General features: G+C 42.5%; 1 protein-coding gene across 1 annotated transcript in view; it reads right to left on the bottom strand.

Moving 5' to 3' along the window:
• The window catches only part of csmd3b (CUB and Sushi multiple domains 3b), an 815,905-nt gene that overhangs the window by 235,022 nt on the left and 558,414 nt on the right, over positions 1–22,469 (bottom strand). Inside the window, exon 10 of the mRNA XM_061908578.1 lies at positions 6,097–6,218. Within this exon, the coding sequence (XP_061764562.1) occupies positions 6,097–6,218 (122 nt within the window). The remainder of the gene's footprint in view (positions 1–6,096; positions 6,219–22,469) is intronic.

Below are 22,469 nucleotides of genomic sequence, written 5' to 3'. Positions count from 1 at the left end.
TTTGCACAGAGAAAGTTGCGGTGCACAAGGGATACAATTTGAAACGTCATTATACAACTACACATGCTGAGGAGTATGCAAACATTTTTTTAGGAAATCTTTTCTAGCGGCCCAGCCTCACCCAGACTCTGCATCCAGTGGCCCCCAGGTAAAGTGAGGTTGAGACCTTTGCTCTATATGGTTCACACAGCAAAATGGATAAGCGACGTAATTATAAATAAATATATAAAATTTATAAAATAAATAATTGACAGCAAAGCAGAAAAGATCATATGTTTTAGGAACTCACGTGAAAACCAAAATACTTGTCCTCTCCTATTCTCAATAATTCGGTTCAGAAAATGCACAAAATCCTTGAAATTGCCACAATTGTGCCAGTCCTGAAACCGACTAGAGCTGAATGTGAGGACTCTTCTTCGGCATTGTAATGCCGGTGTGGTTTTCCCGTGGATGCGTCGAAGCAGAACACAGCAAAGGTAAGATAAAGGGTATTTAATAACAAAAGTCTATGAACAAAAATACTGGTGTAAAGAGAAAAAGTAAACAAAAGACGCTAGCGTGAAAGCTAGGATAAAACAAGGAAAACTAGAACTTGGTACGAGGACACAAAAGAGTAAACAAAACATTTAGCATGAAAGCTAGACAATAAAGTGGCTTGGCGTGAGAGCTAGCGAGAAAATACATACGAATGATGAGAGTCGTCACTGATGCGCGTGGGCAAATTAGGATCCGAGAATGAGTAAACAGAAAAGGTGAGCTTAAATAGGAGGGTGAAAATTAGTAGCAGGTGTGCGGGGCGAGACTAACAGGTGGACTGATGTGTAACCATAGTGATGGACAAAAACAGGAAATAAACGGGTCAGACTGAGAATGAAAAAACAAACACGTGAAGATCTGAGCAGCAGATCGCAACAGTATTCCCCCCCAACAAAAGACAGATACCAGATGTCTTAAAAAACAAACAAAAACTTGAACCCCCTCCCCAAAACCAGAAAGTTCACAAACGAAGGGAGGGCGGAGGGAGGCCACGGTGGAGGGTCGCCAGATCGCATGTCCCCGAATCCACCGAGGACACATCATGTGGCGGCGGCGGGTGGAACGCTGCTGCCGAAAAAGTTTTGGCGGGCGACCTCGAAAAGGCCACATTAGTGGCCGCCTCGCAGGATGAGGTGCCCGGCGAGGCGGACGACCCGGGCACGGCCACATCCGTGGCCGACATGGAGGAGGGAGTATCTGGCGAGGAGGATGACCTCGCAGAGGCCACGCCCGTGGTCGACGTGGTGGACGCCTCAGCACCGAAATCCCAGCAGGCGAGGGTGCGGGGACTGCAGCCAAAGCAGGCCCGAGTGCAGCTGGCGAGGATGATGCGGGTGCTGCAGCCGAAGAAGGCGTCGGAGGCGGCCTGGGAGCCGCAGGAGTCGTCGGAGGCGGCCTGGGAGCCGCAGGAGTCGTCGGAGGCGGCCTGGGAGCCGCAGGAGTCGTCGGAGGCGGCCTGGGAGCCGCAGGAGTCGTCGGAGGCGGCCTGGGAGCCGCAGGAGTCGTCGGAGGCGGCCTGGGAGCCGCAGGAGTCGTGACTGGTGTGAGCTCCAGCCTCATCGTCGGCGCCGGTGTGGGCTCCAGCTTCTTCGTCGGCGCTGGTGTGGGCTCCAGCCCCATCGTCGGCGGTGCTTGGCGGCGCGGAGCTGGTACCGGCGCTTGTCGAGGAGCTGGCACTGGAGTGGGCTCCAGCCCTGTCGACCCAGGTGAAGGTTCCAGCCCCGTCGTCGACGCTGGTGTGGGCTCCAGCCCCGTCGTCGGCGCTGGTGTGGGCTCCAGCCCCATCGTCGGCGGTGCTTGGCGGCGCGGAGCTGGCACCGGTGCTTGGCGGCACGGAGCTGGCACCGGTACCTGTCGTGGTGCTGGTACCGGAGTGGGCTCCAGCTTAGGAACTGGTGCTAGAGTGGGCTCCAGCCTTGGAGTTCGTGCTGGCGTGAGAACCAGTTTAGAGTCTGAAACTGGCGTGAAAACCAGGTCAGAGTCATGTGCTGGTGTGAGACCCAGACTGGGAGCAGGTGTCGGCTTCAGCCGAGGAGCAGGTGTCGGCTTCAGCCGAGGAGCAGGTGTCGGCTTCAGCCGAGGAGCAGGTGTCGGCTTCAGCCGAGGAGCAGGTGTCGGCTTCAGCCGAGGAGCAGGAGTCGGCTTCAGCCGAGGAGCAGGAGTCTGCGGAGGAGAACTAGGGGACTGGCTGTGAGCAGGACTAGGACTATGATGAGTGATAAGACAAACACTAGGACTCGGGCAAGGACTTGAGAGAGGACCAGGACTTACAATCACACTAGTGCTTTGAGAAGGGCTTGGGCAACGACCAGGACTTACAGTCATACCAGGGCTTGGGCAAGAACTAGGACAAACGGTCAAACTAGGGCTTGGGCAAGGACTGGGACTAACAATCAAACTGGTGCTCGGGCAAGGACTAGGACAAAGACTAGGACTTACAGTAACACTGGGGCTCGGACAAGAACTTGGGTAAGGACTAGGGTTCGGACTAAGACCACGAGGGGAATCAGTACTAATATTACAAAGGCAAGAAACAAGACTCGGGACCGGACTCGAAACAGGACTCGGACTACGGATCAGTCTACGAGTGGAACTAGGACTACGACGACTACGAGAAAGACTAGGACTACAACTAGAATCAGAACGGAAACTCGGACCAGGACTTGGACTACGACTCAGTCTACAAGTCGGTCTACGAGTAGGACTAGAGCATGGGCTACGAAGAAGGCTGGGACTCGAACTCTGAGAGAGACTGTGACTAAAACTAGAACTAGGGCACGGACGGAACACAGGTGGAGGAGGTCTAAGAGGGCGTGACTTGACCGGGGAGAACACCGGTGGAGGAGGTCTAGGAGGCCGTAGTGGCTTAACAGGTTTAACAGGGGTGAACACCGGTGGTGGAGGTCTAGGAGGCTTAGTAGTAATACTGGCCCTCCCCTCGAGACCCGGATTCCAGACGGGGTCCCGTTGGATAGAGGCTGACTGTAAGGGCGGACGGTGGGAGGTTTGGAGGAGGGCAGACTCCACCCCATTAGTCTGTATGAGGAGAGGATTGTTCTGAGCAGCAAGAAATTTCTCCTCCAGCTCCAGTTCAATCAAAACTCTCCTGTACCACTCGTCCATCCAGGCAGGACTATATTTTTCTAGGTCAGTTTCAAAATCAGGTGACGTAGGGGTAGGACGTGAAATAGGCTGAGATGTGGGCGGGGCCAAAGTAATGGGAGGCTGATCTTGACAATTAACAATATACTGAGGGTGACTAGAATCAATATAAATGTCCTGATACTGTGTGAAAGTATTATTACTGTCCAAGTTTTTGGAAAATGGCTGAGATATATCGTCCACAATAAAAGAATCTTCTGAAAATATGTCATCAACAGAGGCCGGTGTTGCGACACCGGTGGGCGTTCCCCAAATGACGTCATCGCTTGTGTCAGAAAAAGTGTCATGGCAGCTTAAGGAATGATTTGAAAAAAAACAAGCAGGATTACCGGTAATGACGGGTGAATCCTGGACGGGGTGAAACTTGCTGTGTCCATGGGGAGGAATAAGTGGTGCTGGAACATTACTGCCGCGCGGGGGACCTCTCCACTGGACCCCCCGCTTCTTCGGGGCAGCGCGAACGGCTTCGGAGGAGACTTCAGGCCCACAGTCGAGTCTTTCCTGCTCCCAAGCCACGAGCTCCAACCACAACCCTAAGTCGAAGGGTTCCTCCCGTGGTTTCGACGCGGAAAAACAACTTGATGCTCGGATCCTACTGTGAGGACTCTTCTTCGGCATTGTAATGCCGGTGTGGTTTTCCCGTGGATGCGTCGAAGCAGAACACAGCAAAGGTAAGATAAAGGGTATTTAATAACAAAAGTCTATGAACAAAAATACTGGTGTAAAGAGAAAAAGTAAACAAAAGACGCTAGCGTGAAAGCTAGGATAAAACAAGGAAAACTAGAACTTGGTACGAGGACACAAAAGAGTAAACAAAACATTTAGCATGAAAGCTAGACAATAAAGTGGCTTGGCGTGAGAGCTAGCGAGAAAATACATACGAATGATGAGAGTCGTCACTGATGCGCGTGGGCAAATTAGGATCCGAGAATGAGTAAACAGAAAAGGTGAGCTTAAATAGGAGGGTGAAAATTAGTAGCAGGTGTGCGGGGCGAGACTAACAGGTGGACTGATGTGTAACCATAGTGATGGACAAAAACAGGAAATAAACGGGTCAGACTGAGAATGAAAAAACAAACACGTGAAGATCTGAGCAGCAGATCGCAACACTGAAGCCATTTTTACTTAAAAACTGCAGTGCGTGCGACGTCATGACGTCATGTCTGTATGCGGGTCAAATTGCGTCTGCATTAGGAATCACATTTTTTGTTGATGAGAATGGCCAATAAAAAGATCGGATTAGACAAAAAAAAAAATCTGAATTGGACATTCGACCCTGCAGTGTGAACATGGCCTAAGATAGGCGAGGGAACCCACACACACACCCTTCCTTCTCCAACTCTGTGTGTCTGCCATCATGTCCTCTTTTCGGTTGCATGCCATAAACCAGGGGTAGGGAACCTATGGCTCTAGAGCCAGATGTGGCTCTTTTGATGACTGCACCTGGCTCTCGGATAAATCTTAGCTGACATTGCTTAACACGGTAAGTAATGAATAATTCTGCTGGTAATCACAGTATTAAAAATAACGTTCAAAACACAAAACATTTTCATGCATTTTAATCCATCCATCCAGTTCCTACCGCACCTGTTCAAGAAGTCGCTTTAATGGTAAGAGGTATTTTATTTATTGTTGGTTAGCTTCAGAATAACAATGTTATTAAAAAGAATAAGAGACTTATTATACTCTAAAAATGTTGGTCTTACTTAAAAACGCACGCATTTAATTGTATTCAGTTTTAAAAAATATATTATATGGCTCTCACGGAAATAATTTTTAAAATATTTTGCTTGTATGGCTCTTTAAGCCAAAAAGGTTCCCGACCCCTGCCATAAACATTCGTGTCGACAGCAAGGTAAAAACTATTTTACTGTTTTTTGTCATTATTGTAGCAACATGGTTGTTAACGTGTGTGTGTACGTGTGTGTGTGTGTGTGTGTGTGTGTATGTGTGTGTGTGTGTGTGTGTGTGTGCATTGACAGTTTCCGTTGTTGTGTTGTTGTTGTTATGTTCCGCCACCCAGATCATATACGGTTTTGGGTTTTAAAACTTTTTGTTTTTTCTCGATTATTTTTGGACTTTGCCGATCCCTGGTTTGTGCACTTCCTTGTTTTGTCTGGTTACCTTGGTTTCACATTTGTCCCACCTGCTCTTGTTTTTACGCGCACCTGGGTTTGATTGATTGCTTGTGTATTTAAGCCTGCTTTCAACCTCAGTTCTTGCTGGCTGGTTTGTTTGCTACATGCAACGCGCATGTTGGTTCCTCTTCTTTGTATCTACTATTGATAAGTCTTGCCTTAGCTTAGCGTACGCTTGGCACGTCCATTTTGGGACTCGATGCTCGTTAGCATTAGCCACTCATGCGTTCGGCATGCCTTTTCTTTTGTCAGTTCTGTACCAGTGTTATTTTATTTTTGTATTAAATCAAGTCTTACCTGCAACTCCTGCCTGTCTTGGTCCTCGTGCATCCCTGGGGTGACAACGCGCCTTCACAATGCGTCACCAACGCATCAGTTTTGATGATAAAAACATTGTTGATCCATTACCCCCTTGTTGTGTTTATTTGATATGTATACAGTATGACATATTTTAGTGTCTTCAAAGTGTGCATTTTTAAACTAAATACTAACTTTCATTGAGACTAGAACCAATTATTCACGTTGACATCGTTTCTTATGCTTCAATGTGAAGACTTTTCGATCGATGAACGATGTTCAAGAACCAATCGAGGTTCCACTGTACTTTCTACTTTCAGGTCAGGTGGTTGATTAATTCCAGCAATTGAAAATGAAAAAGACGCTAATACGGGAAGTATACTATTTGAGAAGCACAAACAAATACTATTTTACTCGTATTTGAGTAGGTTTGTTTTTTACAAAGACAGTGAAAGCCACCAACCTTGTTAGGGTTTGAAGCGGTGATGATCCAGACGCACTGTGCGTTGCTCTCATACTGAATGGGAAAGTTGGGCGAGGTGAAGGTTCCTGATGGCCCCTGAAGGTTGCTGCCGCAGGTCTTTACTGTGAACATGAGCAAAAAAGGAGTGTAATAACAAGAATGATTCTCATGTTGCAATCCGAGGCGACGGCCGCCACGCTGGAAAGGGTGGAAGGAAGGATGCACGGAGGGGTCAGGCAGGAGTTATTGACACCGCCAGCCCCATCTCCCGCAGCTGTGCTTAATTGGAGGCTATTGGCTGTGAAACACCACCGGATTAGCTGGAGTTGTACTATTGACTGATGGGGGACACTCAGCAGCAATTCACAGCACATCCGTAGAAAGTCAGCCACTTAGAGACCAGCTAGCTCAGTGACAATTAGGAAGGAAGCAGCGAGGGTGGGGCTATTCAGCTCGGGGCCCACAGGCAAAATCAATCGCTAGTTGAAATATTTTTAGCGGTATCAAAGGACGCTGGTGGTAAACCAGCGCACTGTGTAGTTGTCCGCGTTACTAAAAAATGAACAGCTGTCAAACACAAAACTCGCGATAGTATTTAACATGGCCTGCAAAAGCCCGGAAGAATATGTGCCGATTAAGTACATTTTATTTTCTAATTAAATGTACTTGTTCTTTCCCAGCAAGCATAAGACATTAAAACAACATTGAGCCATTGCTGAATTACTAATGGTCCTGACGTTGAGCAACTCAAACATAAGGTTGGAACAACATGCTTTTTGATGACGTTTAGTCAATGTTGGGTTCTGACGTTAATTTGACCATTGAAATTTGGTCATTTTCCAACACTAATTCAACATTGAAACAACATGCTTTTTGACGTTTAATCAATGTCAGGTTGATTTGACCATTAAAATGTGGTCCTTTCCCAACCAACGACGCGGATCCAACATTAGACACTAATGTTGTCTCAATATACAAACTTTGCAACGTTATATCAAAGTCAGTTTTAAAGGGCATAGAATAGAATAGAATAGAATAGAAAGTAATTTATTGATCCCTGGGGGAAATTCAGCTTTACATGAATGTATAAGCTACGTTGTATCAATGTCTTGTGCCTCCTGGGTTCCACGTTATCAAAAAAAAAAAAAACATAAACAGCATGAAATTGCACATCTTTTTAACTTTAAAAAAGCATAGACTATGATATCGTCATACATAACAAACGTTTTTGTTAAAAATAAAAATAAATATTCAATTCATGAAATTGTACATACCGTATTTTTCGGACTATAAGTCACAGTTTTTTTCATAGTTTGGCCGGGGGTGGGACTTATACTCAGGAGCGACTTATGTGTGAAATTATTAAAACATTACCGTGAAATATCAAATAATATTATTTAGCTCATTCACGTAAGAGACTAGACGTAAAACATTTCATGGGATTTAGCAATTATGAGTGACAGATTGTTTGGTAAATGTATATCATGTTCTATATGTTATAGTTGTTTGAATGACTCTTACCATAATATGTTAGGTTAACATACCAGGCACCTTCTCAGTTGGTTATTTATGCAACATATAGCGTACACTTATTAAGCCTGTTGTTCTCTATTCTTCATTTATTTTAAATTGCTTTTCAAATGTCTATTCTTGGTGTTGGGTTTTATCAAATACATTTCCCCCAAAAATGTGACTTATACTCCAGTGCGACTTACAGTATATATGTTTTTCCCCCCTTCTTTATTATGCATTTTCGGCAGGTGCGACTTATACTCCGGAGCGACTTCTACTCCGAAAAATAGGGTAGTAAAAATGACAATATATGTTTTTTGGTAAAAAAGTGGTGGATCAGTCGGCAGAATTTTACTGTGGTGTCGTTTGTGTATTCACAGTAACACCGTGTATTGTATAAAACTATTTTTTATGGTAAAACTCAGGCAACTGAAAACGAGTTTGACATTCCTGATGTAGAGGATCTTTGACTAGCATCTGTCAATGCATTAGGTATTTTAGAAAAGCCAAAGGGTCCTCTCATAAAAAAGGTTATTTGTGTGTTTTTGCAGTTGGGCCTTTAAAAAAGGTGGAATACTCTCTAGAATTCAGACCAGGGGTCCTCAATAGGCAGCTGATGGGCCAAATTTTGCTTACTTTAGCCTTGTATCAGGCCCCCCAAACATCACCCGCATTCCAAAAAATGGTTATTCATGGTGAAAACACATTGTGGGTAGATGGATAGCACAATTGGTGATAGTGAACAGGAGGACAAAGTTTTGAATCCCAATCAAAGTAAGATTTACCACTGTTATTGCTTTTATTAATACACACTTTATATTTGTATTATCATAATAATATCTATTTTATGTTTATATTTGTTTTACAATACTGGTGGTTCTTGTGATGTAGCGAGCCGTATCAAAAACATTATGTCTCTTCTTTGCATTATGGCACAAAAACTGGCAACAGAAATAATACATCCACAGTGAAAATGACACATGCTTGTTGGTAACACACCAAATAAACCGTCATTACGCATCCGAGAAGCCAGCTTGTGCGTCCTTGGGTTGTCCTGCTTTGAGTCGGGAGGTAATTTTCTGCTTGGTTTGAAGCGGCGTTTGTTCCTTAATTAGTTTGTTCAACGATTGGGACCTGCCGGAGCGCACACTCGTGGCAGAAAACAGGCGAACACAGAAAACCATACATCTGCATGAACGCTCATGTGAGACTATATACACACATAACATACAAAATGTATTCATTAAATCCCTTTACTGAAAGTCACTAATGCAGAAATTAAACTCGGCAACAGAATCATTGACAATTTTGCATGTGGGGCAAGTCGGGGAGTGCCTCTGGACCTCCAGCAGATTGTGTTGACGATGGCATTACAAAAAATATATTAAACAATTACATGGGTTCTTAAGGTGTTACATATTAGGGTGTTTTTGGACAAATTCGACGGTTTATCTGGACTCTCCCTGTCTTTTCCCTACTTTGCTGGGCAGCTGAATAGCCCGGAAACAAAAATATTGACGTCCGCAATTCAGTGACGTGCTGTCAGGGGAGGCAAGTGAAGCAGTGCCTCACCTACCACCAGGTGGCTTAACCATGAGATGTTCCAAAACTAAGTGGTAAAATAAAATATGTTTTAATATTTCTCTTTTGGTTTATGCTTTCTATGTGATTTTGGTGTGGTTCCTGTTTATTTTAATAATTTTATTGGTCAAAATCGCAGAAATGCCATGTTTCCTGATCAGAACAATGCAGCAGATTAGAAGTGAGGCAGACACAGGCGGTGCCTCCACGGCTACACACAGTGTGTATTGGGCGTGCGTGCGAGGGGGCACATGCTTGTTGCCACGTGGAAGAGGCAGGTCTTGAGGCAGCAAGTACCTCTGCCTCAAGGTAGGGGGCGATATATTGTCAACTTGCAGTTCAATACCTCAGCAGTACTCTGACTCGCCACACTGGGATAAGTGGGGGCGCTCAAGCTAGCAAACACAGGTCTCTCCAGCGGAAGCCAGCATTTTTTTTTTTTAAATGTATTTATAACAAACACAGCATTTTTATTAGTGTAAGGCAGCGTTTGTGGGTGTTTTTAATCAGATGCAAAAATATTGGTTCATTTCTTTGAACGAAATTGAATTAAAAGAATGTTTCTGCCAATATGGACGATTATATGCTGTATCCAAGACTAAATACTTATCTTAACTGGATTTTTAGACAAAATGAATACGATCATCCATCCATCCATTTTCTACCGCTTATTCCCTTTCGGGGTCGCGGGGGGCGCTGGCGCCTATCTCAGCTACAATCGGGCGGAAGGCGGGGTACACCCTGGACAAGTCGCCACCTCATCGCAGGGCCAAGAATACGATCATACAAAGTAATTTTTCATGGAGGATAGCTATTGCTGCTTCAGGTACAAATACAGAAAGGTAATAATATACGCTCACAATACTTGATTTATTTTGTTAAAAGCAAATGGGACCAAAAAGTATTTAATAACAACTTTATCAAATAGTTTGGGACCCATTTATCATATCATAATATCATTATGATAAGTGAATAACTCCCTTTTTTCCCCTGTAAGTCTAATGTGCAACCTAAATCAACAATGACTAGAGCTGCACATATGAATTTAAGTTAAAAAAAAGTATGTATGCCTCACCTGGTGTTTAGTTCACGTTCAAGTTTTAGGGCCAAATCTGCCTTGCAACGAAGGGCAGTAGAAAAAATAAAAATAAAAAAACAGTTAATTCTGTACTTGTTAATATTGTTTCAAATATATCTGCTTACCGAGATAAAGTTCACACTGTAAGGAAATTAACATAGCCCTCCACCATGTCCTAGGTTTTCCCCGTGGTCCCCTACCGGTCAGACGCCCCCTAAACACCTCTCAGTAAGGCGTTTGGGGGGCATCCTGACCAGATGCCCGAACTCCTTCATCTGGCTCTTCTGAATGTGGAGGAGCACTGGTTTTACTGTGAGCTTCTCCCGAATGACAGAGCTTCTCACCCTATCTCTAAGGTAGAGCCCTGCCACCCGAGTGAAGAAAATAATTTTAGCCAATTGTACCTGTGATCTTGTCCTTTTGGTCATAACCTAAAGCTCATGACCAAAGGTCTCCAAAAGGAGAGCTTTGCCTTCCGGCTCAGCTCCTTCTCACCACAACAGGCCGATGCAGGGTCCATATCATTGCAGACGCCACACCGATCCGCATGTCTATCTCATGATCTACTTTTCCCTCACTTGTGAACAAGACCACAGAACCACATCATCCGCAAAAAGCAGACATCTAATCCTGCAGACACCAAACTAGATCCCCTCAACGCCCTAACTGCGCCTAGAATGTCTGTCTATATAAAATAAATACAACAGTTTGTATTTTTCACAATATTAGAGAAAAACATTGTAATCTTACAAAACAAAGTTGAAGTTTTGACCACTGTCAAAATTCCCACATGGGACAAGTTTGTCATAATGAATGAATTAAATGAAATACGTTTATTTAGGTCATATAATCAATCAACCATTTTATGTGATCAGTTTAACAGTACAGGTTATACATAACAACAATCATACACATACACACACAACAGAAAATAAAAGTAATGACCGAAAAAGGAATAGGCTGAAGCCAAAGCTTATATTTGCCTATCCTATACCTTCACTGAAAATTAGATTGCCTGGAAAAATCAATGGGATGAAAGTAATTGTTACTATATTTTATTATTTCAATTATTTCACCTTTCAAGGTTTTCTTAAACCTTAACAAAGAACGACATGTTCAACTCATCACTGTGCTTGTTCCACCATTTAACTCCTAAAACTGAAATACATTTGTATTTTATAATTGTTCTTACTTTACATATTTCAAAAATCAGTATCCCCGTAAATTATAGTTTTCTCCTCTTAAATTAAATAGCCTGAGAATACAAGCTGGGAGGCTGTTGTTCTTTACTCGAAACACAATATCCATTGTTTTTAAAAACACAATGTCTGAAAATGTAAATACATTAGAACCTATAAATACTGGATTTGTAGGTACATAGTAGCACGCTTTGTGTATTATTCTAATGACCCTTTTTTGAGTTCAATTATGGGGTCTATGTTTGTTTTATAAACATTTCCCCAAACTTCAACACAATTTGTTAAATATGGAAAATAAAAGAATAATATAACATATGCAGGCATTTCTCATTCAGCATGTGTCTTACTTTATAAAAAATAGCAATGGATTTGGACATTTTTCTCTTAATGTATCCAACGTATGTCTGTAAGAGTTCCAAACGGAATTAGTGACAAAATTCAGCCCTGGTGAAGTCCATACCCTCACTGGAAACGGATCCGACTTACTGCTGGCAATGCGGACCAAGCTCTGACACTGATCATACAGGGAGAAGACCGCCACAATCAGGTGGTCGGATACCCCATACTCGGAGCACTCTCCAAAGGAATTCCCGAGGCACATGGTCGAATGCCTTCTTCAAGTCCACAAAACTTATGCTGGGCAAACTTCCATTCACCCTCAAGGAATTCTATCAAGACTATAGAGTAGGTGCACAGTTCCACGACCAGGACAAAAACCACACTGCTCCTCCTGATTTTGAGTTTTGAATATCCGGCTTAGCCTTCTCTCCAGTATAGACCTCACTGGGAAGGCTGAGGAGTGTGGTCCCACTATAGTTGGAACACACCCTCCGGTTCCCCTTTTTAGAGGAGCCACTACCCCAATCTGTAAATTCAGAGGCACCGTCCCCGATGTCACGAAATGCTGCAGAGTCTTGTTAACCACGACAACCCCCCAGCATCCCGAGCTGTTGCAACTCCTGGCGGACCTCATCCACCGCCGGGGTCCTGCTCCCAAAGAGCTTCTTAACTACTTCGGAAATAGAAGAGACCACCATAGAGTCCCCAGGCACTGCTTTCTCATTGGAAGACATGTAGGTGGGATTAAACAGGTCTTCGAAGTATTCCATCCACCAATCCACAATATCCCTAGTCGACGTAGCACATCGTCCCCACTATAAACGATGTTGACAGTGCACACTTCCCACTCCTAAGGCGGTGGATTGTGGTCCAGAATCTCTTTGAAGCTGTCTGAAAGTCGTTTTCATTGGCTTCTCTGAACTCCTCTCATGTCCGTGTTTTTGCCTCAGTAACGGCCAAAGCCACACACCGCTTGGCCTTTTTTAATTATACATAAATACTATTAGCATCCTGAGATTAAAAAAAAAAAAAAAACTGTTTCTAAGAAGACATGAAATAGGTTCAAATGAGTAAATTATTAGTATTTAAGTAGATAAGGAGTTTCAATGAAAGTTGAGCATTGTGCTGAAAAATATATAAATAGGACAATATTTAATCAATCAATCAATCAATCAAAGGGCTGCACAAACCACAACACAAACCACTACGACATCCTCGGTAGGCCCACATAAGGGCAAGGAAAACTCACACGCAGTGGGACGTCATCGGTGACAATGATGACCCAGTGGGACGTCGGTGACAATGATGACTATAAGAACCTTGGAGAGGACGAAAGCAATGGATGTCGAGCGGGTCTAACATGATACTGTGAAAGTTCAATCCATAATGGATCCAACACAGCCGCGAGAGTCCAGTCCAAGGCGGATCCAACACATTTAACTTAACTAAGACAATGAATTATGGATCAAATTGTTATTAGCATCCTCAGCTTAGATAATGACTAAAAAGACAGGAAATGAGCAAACTACTAAAAGTCTACATATTTCATTAAGGGCTTCCACTTAATGTAACTGATGGTGACACACTGCCAAGGCAAAATTACAGCCGCCACACCTTAAAAATAAGTTGTTTTTTTAACATAAGTTTTTTTTAAACGTCATATAAAGTAATATGCAAAAATAAAGTAATATCATGGATTTTAGCCTCCTCTCAATACTTGAACATTTCTTGACTAAGTACATTGTAAAATAAGAAGCATCATTTGAAAATAGAGCAAAACGAAGTAATTCAAACATGTATCTTCATCTTAATTATTAATAACACAGATTTGTTTTAACTGTATGTATTTATTTTTTTTAGCCTTTTTAAAGAACATTTTATCATCATAGCAAATGATACGACAATTTAATTGTGACCACACCCACAACACGCCCCTAACCACGCCCTCACTGCCACTGGTATCTTGGGAATTTCAGGGAAACCCTGTAAGACAGGCCTGGGCAATTATTTTTACTCGGGGGCCGAACTTAGAGAAAAAATGTGTTTTGGGGCCGGTATATCTATTTTTAGGAAGACTAATTCAAAACCTCACAATTAAGTCTGATTGAATGCTAAAAACGTTATGACAGACCACCTTAAAAACAGAATGGAATTTTATATTTTTCTATGTCCGATAAAACACTGAATATTGAGAACAAATGAACGTCACACCCCCTCTCAATCGACGTATTTTACATTCAAATGCAACAAAAATACAACAAACAGCAAAATACAAACGCGAAGGGTAAAAAAAACAAAACAAAAAAAACACCTACAATCCGATACATCTGATACATCCCAAAGCTTTAGAACTTTCTTTTAAAAATCTCCTTTCACATCTGTCCCTGACACCCACATTTCAGGCTGGCCGCTCTGGAAACACTCTGTGGAAACGCTCCCCACCCACACTGCTTGGTGCCTCGTCTGACCTGCTGTGACGTAGATTACCATAGTAACACTTCGTGTTGTACGATATACCGGTATTAGTATAGTACCGCGATACTAATCAATTATATTTGGTACCATACCGCCAATGAAAATTACCGGTTAGCCATACCCTAATAATTTTTTGTTAGAATAAAGCCAATAATGCATTTTTTTCTGGTCCCCTTTATTTAGAAAAGTACCGAAAAGTATCGCGCTATGCTTCTTTTGTTTGTTACCTAGCTCACATGCTAGCGCTTTTAGTTCTTCTAGCTCCCAAGCTAGTTCTGTTCGTTTTGCCTTTAGTGCCTTGTGCAAGTGTTTCTGTTCTTAGTCTGTTTTGTTAGTGTAAATAAATCATCATTTCCTACCTTCACGCTGTGTCCAAATCCGACTGCATCCCTGAGAGAACGAACCCACACCACGATGCCAGCTAACCGTCACATTAGAATGAGAGCACGAGGAAGTTCTCTCGCAGCGGAGATTAAAGACTTCGAGGAAGTTACGTGGAGGTTAGTCCAAGCGATGGAGGCTGGGACATTGATCAGATGATCTGGGGTCCTGGAGGTCTCCAAGCCCCGATCGACTCCACCTGGTCCGGTGATATCCCGTCTTAACCCGCTCGCACTCATCAGCAAAGGCGGAAGTCGCGGAAAAGGGCTTTGCCTCGCGACTGCTGCTCCAGCACCGACTTCATCTCCTGCATCAGCGCTGGCCTCGTCTGCTGCACCCGTGCCTGCTTTGGCTGCAGCAACCGCACCTGCTTCGTCTGCGGCACCAGCGCTGTCTTCATCTGCTGCACCCATTCCTGCTTTGGCTGCAGCACCCGCACCTGCTTCGTCTGCGGCACCAGTGCCGTCTTCGTCTGCTGCACCAGCTCCGGCTTCGTCTGCTGCATCAGCGCCGGCTTCGTCTGCTGCTTCCAAGCCCGCCATGACGACAGCGCCGATGCGCCCACCTCCACGTCGGCCACGGATATGGCCGTGCCCTGGTCATCCTCCTCGCCGGGCGCATCCACCTCCGCGTCGGCCACTGATGGGGCGTTGCCCTGGTCGTCCTCCTCGCCGGGCGCATCCTCCTACCTGTCGGCCACAGATGTGGCCTCTTCGAGGTCGCACACCAACACTTTTGCGGCAGCGGCGTTCCATTCGCCGCCCCCACCTGACTTGATCCCTGATGGAGTCTGGGGCACACGACCTGGCGATCCTCCACCATGTCCTCCCTCCGCCCCCTCTTCACTCCTGAACTTTCTTTGTGGGGGGGTTCAAAGTATTTTTTGGGACATCTGGTATCTGTCCCTTAAAGGGGGGGCTTATGTCATGATCCACTACTCAGATCATGTCTTATTCTGGTTTTGGTTCTGTTTTATATGACATCTTGTTAGCGTGTGTCTTCCTTAGTTCCTTGTGGCACTTCCTGTTTTGTTCTGTTGTCATAACTATACATTTGTGTCACCTGCCTTTTGTTTTTGACACACACCTGCCTCCTAATTACTGTCCGTATTTAAGCCTGCCTTTTTCGTTTACTCGGTCTTGCATTCTAGTTTCTGTTCTGTGCAACACGTGACGACACTGTTTCCCAATTGTGGTAAAAAACTATTTCTTGTACTTGCTAGCTTCCACGCTATGCTTCTTTTGTTTGTTCCCTATCTCACATGCTAGCGCTTTTAGTTCTGCTAGCTCCCAATGTAGTTCTGTTTTTTTTGCCTTTAGTGCCTTGTGCAAGTGTTTCTGTTCTTAGTCTGTTTTGTTAGTGTAAATAAATCATCATTTCCTACCTTCACGCTGTGTCCAAATCTGACTGCATCCCTGAGAGAACGAACCCGCACCACAATGCCAGCTAACCGTCACAACAACACTAGTCACTAAAATATCACGCAAAAGCACCGATTCCAAACATTGAAATACTTTGTTCTCAAGACTTACGGTAATTTGAAAACATGACTGCATATCATAATGGCAGCTACACTACCCCGCCTTACGCCTGATTGTAGCTGAGATAGGCGCCAGCGCCCCCCGCGACCCCAAAAGGGGATAAGCGGTAGAAAATGGATGGATGGATGGACTTCCCATCTTAAAGATCTAAAAAAATTATTTGGGAATATCTGGCGGGCCAGATTGCAAAGCCTAACGGGCCGCATGTGGCCCTTGGGCCTTAATTTGCCCAGATCTGCTGTAAGAAGTGTTAAGTTACAATTAAATTAAAATAACTAACTTGGAAAAAATGCTCTATACAATTAAGTTGACTAAAATCATCAATTATAACCTCTTTTTACTTTTTTAAAAATATTTAAATTGTGTTTACTACGACAGTATGTGTGTTCTAATTGAATGTGTGTTTTTTTGGCCTGTATAAATGAAAATTGTGTCCGTTTGGTGGACAGGGGACAAGCTGGAAACCCTTTGGAGAGGATCTATACCTCCCCAGTGTGCCGTTTTGGTCCTCCGTCACCTCTGCTTCCGCTAGACCGGCCCCTGACTGATTGTTTCTCTAATTCTCAATACATCTTCCCCTGACCTTCTCGTGTGTTCGCCTCACTGCAATCCATACACTCATAGCCACATACAGACGTGATGTCTGTGTGGACCACAGCATGTGTGTGGGTGTGTGTGTGTGTGTGTGTGTGTGTGTGCGCGTGCATGATGGTATATCTGCATGTGACAGAGTATGCATGTGTGCAATTTGACAGTTCAATCAGGGTGGCCTGGACGGGTGGTCACATGATCAGCATGCCAACAGGTGATTGGGTACAGTGTTGCCATAGAGACCCCAAGGAAGAAATTATTGTCGTTGTGCAATTTGTATACAAGCTTGTTCCTCCGAAGATTTGTCACAAAGATATTATAGTATTTTTACCACTTTTAATACGTCTGACAGGTCCCACAGTTGTATGTTAGAAGTGCAATTTAGACTCAGATGTAAAAACAAAAGGAAAAAAATATATATTTTTGGTAGAAATTGCATGCAAATGCTGAACATGCTATTAGTTAGCACCCCAGGTAGCATCAGTTAAGAAAATATTACTCTAATAGTTAGAATACATGAAATTACAAAATATTTGACTCTGAGGTGTTTAACTGCAAACTTTGCTCAAAAGCTACCATGTTAACACTAGCATGCAAGGTAGATTCAAGTTACAAAATTAGTGCGGTCAAACAATAATCAAAACAAATCCGATGAATCACTTGTTTGGATTTGGATTACTCATTAATAATTGCTTGCATGGGTTTCACGGTGGCAGAGGGGTTAGTGCGTCTGCCTCACAATACAAAAATCCTGAGTAGTCCTGGGTTCAATCCCGGGCTCGGGATCTTTCTGTGTGGAGTTAGACAGACAACATTCACACTCACATTCACACACTAGGGCCAATTTAGTGTTGCCAATCAACCTATCCCCAGGTGCATGTCTTTGGAGGTGGGAGGAAGCCGGAGTACGCGGAGGGAACCCATGCAGTCACGGGGAGAACATGCAAACTCCACACAGAAAGATCCCGAGCCTGGGATTGAACCCAGGACTTTGTATTGTGAGGCAGACGCACTAACCCCTCTTCCACCGTGAAGCCCTGTTTAAGATTAATTTTAGAATTTTGATGACATGTTTTAAACAGGTTAAAATCCAATCTGCACTCTGTTAGAATATATAACAAATTGGACCAAGCTACTGTATATTTCTAACAAAGACAAAATATTTTTTGATTTTATTTTAATCATAATAAGTTTGAAGAAATATTTCAAAAATATTCTTCATCGAAAAAACAGACGCTAAAATGAAGAATCAAATTAAAATGTATTTATTATTCTTTACAATGAAAAAAATAAATTTACTTGAACATTGATTTAAATTGCCAGGAAAGAAGAGGAAGGAATTTAAAAGGTAAAAATGTATATGTAATTAAAAATTCTAATATCATTTTTAAGGTTGTATTTTTTCTGTAAAATTGTCTTTCTGAATGTTATAAAAAGCAAAGTAAAACATAAATGAATTTATTTAAACAAGTGACGACCAAGTCTTTGAAATATTTTCTTGGATTTTCAAATTCTATTTGAGTTTTGTCTCTTTAAGAATTAAAAATGTGGAGCAAAGCGAGACCAGCTTGCTAGTAAATAAACACAATTTAAAAAATAAAGGCAGCTCACTGGTGAGTGCTACTATTTCAGCTATTTTTAGAACAGGCCAGCGGGCTACTCATCTGGTCCTTACGGGCTACCTGGTGCCCGTGGGCACCGCGTTGGTGACCCCTGGTTTAGATCAACTCAAATAAGAATCCAATATTTGGATCCCAGACACAATTTTTTTGTCAGCATGTCATCCAGAAACATTTCTTTATAATGTTTTATGCATGTCACTTATTGGTCAAAACTTGAGATCAGTTTTTGTTCTATAGTACCATTGGCTCATCTTTGCCCTGACGTATGAATTGTCCTAAACACTGACCATGCGCCGCCTTTTAAGTTAACCATCTATGGTAATGTAAAGAAGCATGTGGGCTCAAAATAAATGGCGGGATTAGTCTGCATACATACATGATTAATGCGATAATTTTTTTGAGTTAACTTGTTATTCTTGAAGCAGAAGAGGGTGGATGGATGGATTGTTATTCTTGACAGCTCTAAACCAAATGTATGACTCTTTGGCCTATACCTGCAAAGTAAGGTAAAAAAAAAAAGCTAGCATGCTAATAGTACGCATACGTGAAATAATAAGTTATTTGACTTTGATATCTATATACATGATTTGAGAAAAAAAAATAGAATAAAATTGACTTTATTGTCATTGTATTTGCATATAACGAGATTAAGGAATAACGAGATTATGGAGATATTATTAGCATACTAGCTTTTTAAACTCATTTTGCAGGTATATGCCTAATATTAGCAAGCTAGCATTAGCGTTTTCGCAATTAACTATAATTAGCAAGATCATTTTAACTTTGGAAATGTTAAGAAATGTGCGAAATATGGATGCTTAAAAAAATGTAACACTTTTCAACATTCACACAATAAATACAACAAATAAACACGTCTCTACCTTGTGAATAAAAACAGAAAAATGGGAAATACAGCGGAGGTCATACCATTTGGAATGCATTAAAAAATATACGTTTCTAAAGTCGATGATCCTTTTATATCCCCACCATAAAGTTAAAGGTTAGCAACACTAGGATAGCTACAGCAGGGAAGGGATTCATATGGATGGTCCCATTGCTGGTGGATCTCGTGTGAGAGGAAGTTGGGGGATGCAGTGTGCTGAAAATTATCTAAAGCTCCACTCTATTACTGACACTGTAGTCGAAGTTAGAATTGCCACACAACACAATTTGGGGAATTCAACCCTCAACTGCCATCTGGTGGCTAAATTGGATAGTGCACTCCTCCAATTCGTCACATTTCATTTGTCAGGTGAACCACGACAAATCAATCCCCTTCCTACTCTGTGTGTAAAGTGCTAACATTACACCCTTATTGTAACAGCAACATCATAGTAAGTCATCTTATTTGCTGAAGAAGAAACAAACGCTTAAACTTACAGCTATCTCGCCTGTAGCTGATGAACAGATATTTGGCAACTTCAAAAGAGAGTTTTGGAGTCCCTCTTCTCTTTCAAGCGTAGCTAGAAAGTGTTTTTCTTTTTTTATTCATTTTTTTCCAATCCCCAGCTGGGAAAGGCAGAAGATCCCTGACTGCTGTCGCCATCTCAAGGTCCACGTGGTCCCGGCGAGCACCTCAGCCTTGGAGGTTGGCGGGTCACAAATCCCCTCGGGTCGCACTTTGTATTCAACTACCACACACCAACACCGAGGACGCTTGAAAACACTTTCCTTTCAGCTCCCATTCAAGGACAGATTTGGAGCAGCTGCAAAATATTAACTAAAAAAATGTTGTTCATAATGGTTATTTATTGATTAATTGGTAGTATTACAGTTTTTTGATTGATTGAAACTTTTATTAGTAGATTGCACAGTACAGTACATATTAAATTGACCACTAAATGGTAACACCCGAATAAGCTTTTCAACTTGTTTAAGTCGGGGTCCACGTTAATCAATTCATGGTAAGACGACATGTTTGGTTCCAAAAGCAATTATTTTGGTTGTTATCACTTTTTATTCAACATCACTTTAATTGCTCACCTTAAAATGTTTAAACACACTTAAAGATGATAACCCAAACGAGCACTTTTAAAATTTTTACTTAAGTTGAGCTTTGTTCAAGCTATGTTAACTCCTCAAAACAGGACACTGGCATTCACACGGGAGTTCAGAACAAGCGATCGATTTTGTGTCATGCCTGATTATTAGTGACTGGATTTCAATGACATTAGGGACGTGTGAGATTTTATTTTAAAATGGCTGCTTGCATGGTCAATTCGGCCTTAAGAGCAACGTTCCCTCTAAGGTGCGCGCTTTAGCAATTGCACACTGCTCACGCGTCCTCTGCGCACAGCAAATTTATAAAATGCAATAAAATCTGAACTCTAAACCTGGGGTGTCAAACGTACGACCCGCAAACAGATTTTATCCACCCCGCGTGATGAGTTTGCCAAGTATTAAAATGAGCTGCTTTTTTTTTTAATGACAAAAACTGCTGTTCCAAATGTGTCCACTGGATGTCACAATAGCAATTCTACAAGGACTAGCAAGAGGTACAAAATAAAGGGTGACTGCGGCTCCTCTCCCTCGACCCAAATCAAACTTAAAACCTGCCGTTTTATGTCTTCTGCTTTGAACACATCGTTATTAGGCAACCTTAAAACGAGAAAACTTAACCCTTTTGAATAGTTTTTACCTCCGTGTCTTACGGTTTGTCGAGTTAGCACTAGAGTGATACGTGGACATGACAAAGGAGGTATTTGATATCTAGAAGAGTTTACATATTTTTTTTTTGTTTTTTTTCAAACATGGAAAGACTGACTTAAAGTGTAATCCTGGCTTTGTAGATAAACTGAGACAAAGTCTAAGCTCAATGTGTTTTTGAAACTGCACCAATTTCCTCAGAATCTTCAACAAACTTTTAAGTGTTTTGTCCAGGGGATTATTTGTGATTTGTAAAACAAAGTAAACAATCTGGAGTTGTCTTTGTTTTTAAGTTATCATGCCATGATTTTACCATTCCGGGCGCACTTGGGAATAGTGAAGTAAAGTAAATTATATTTATGTAGCGCTTTTTCTGTAGTGACTCAAAGCACTTTTACATAGTGAAACCCAATATCTAAGTTACATTTAAACCAGTGTGGGTAAAGTGTCTTTGTCACGTGCGGCGAGGTCGGGTCGGGGTTTGTTCTGCCAGAATGCAGAACGAACGGCTCCGGACGATAGCGTAAGGTAGTAGATGATTTATTAATCATAAATCATACTAGTACCAAGGAGACAGAAATATCCCAAAAAAAAATGTGCCGATCGCACGGGAAGCTAAGGCGAAAACTTAGCACAGGAATCCAGAACAGGAATCAAGAACAGGAATATCGGAACGTAACAGTTGCGTCTCGCAAACAATGAAGGCACACCAACTGTGGCGAGCAAGGTGAATAAATAGCTCTCTGTTTAGTGCTCAACAGCAGGTGAACGTGCCGAGCACTAATCAGAGGCAGGTGAAACCAATTAGCACCTATGGTAACCAAAACAAACACCCATAGTCAGTGCCGGCCCAAGCCTCCATGGGGCCCTAAGCAAAATTTGATTTTGGGGCCCTCTATTCCTGCCAATAAAATTGATTGTTGATCATTCACACACCTAAAATAAACTCATTGCGGCTCTGGCAGTGTTGTTTACATTATCCTATTGTCAGCCTGGCATATCTTTACAAATGACATGTCATTTTTAAAGATATGGGGGTGGCCCAGTTAAGAACATAAATAATACCAATGAGTGAACGAATGATGTCCAGAGTGCCACATATGGTTCCTAATCTTAAAATGTAGAAAACATTCAGCTACAAGAGTGGTCTGGGGTTGAACAGTCCAAGTGATAAAGCTTTGTATTTACAGTAAAAGTTTGAGTTTGAGTTTGAGTTTATTTTGAACATGCAAGCATACAACATGATACATCACATGTTCGAAAAGGAGTAGGAAGAAGCAGAGCTTATTTAATCCTACCCCTTTTCTTTTACATAACAGTTGCTACAACTTTTGTTCACTTCCTGTTCTCAATGTAATCACAATATACTCCATAAGTAATCACAATAAAAATAAATAAATAAATAACT

This window comes from Nerophis ophidion, linkage group LG08, assembly GCF_033978795.1.
Source record: "Nerophis ophidion isolate RoL-2023_Sa linkage group LG08, RoL_Noph_v1.0, whole genome shotgun sequence".
In the NCBI taxonomy this organism is placed as follows: domain Eukaryota; kingdom Metazoa; phylum Chordata; class Actinopteri; order Syngnathiformes; family Syngnathidae; genus Nerophis; species Nerophis ophidion.
The sequence above is the reverse complement of the archived record's forward strand: the minus strand, read 5'-3'. Positions and strand labels throughout refer to the sequence as shown.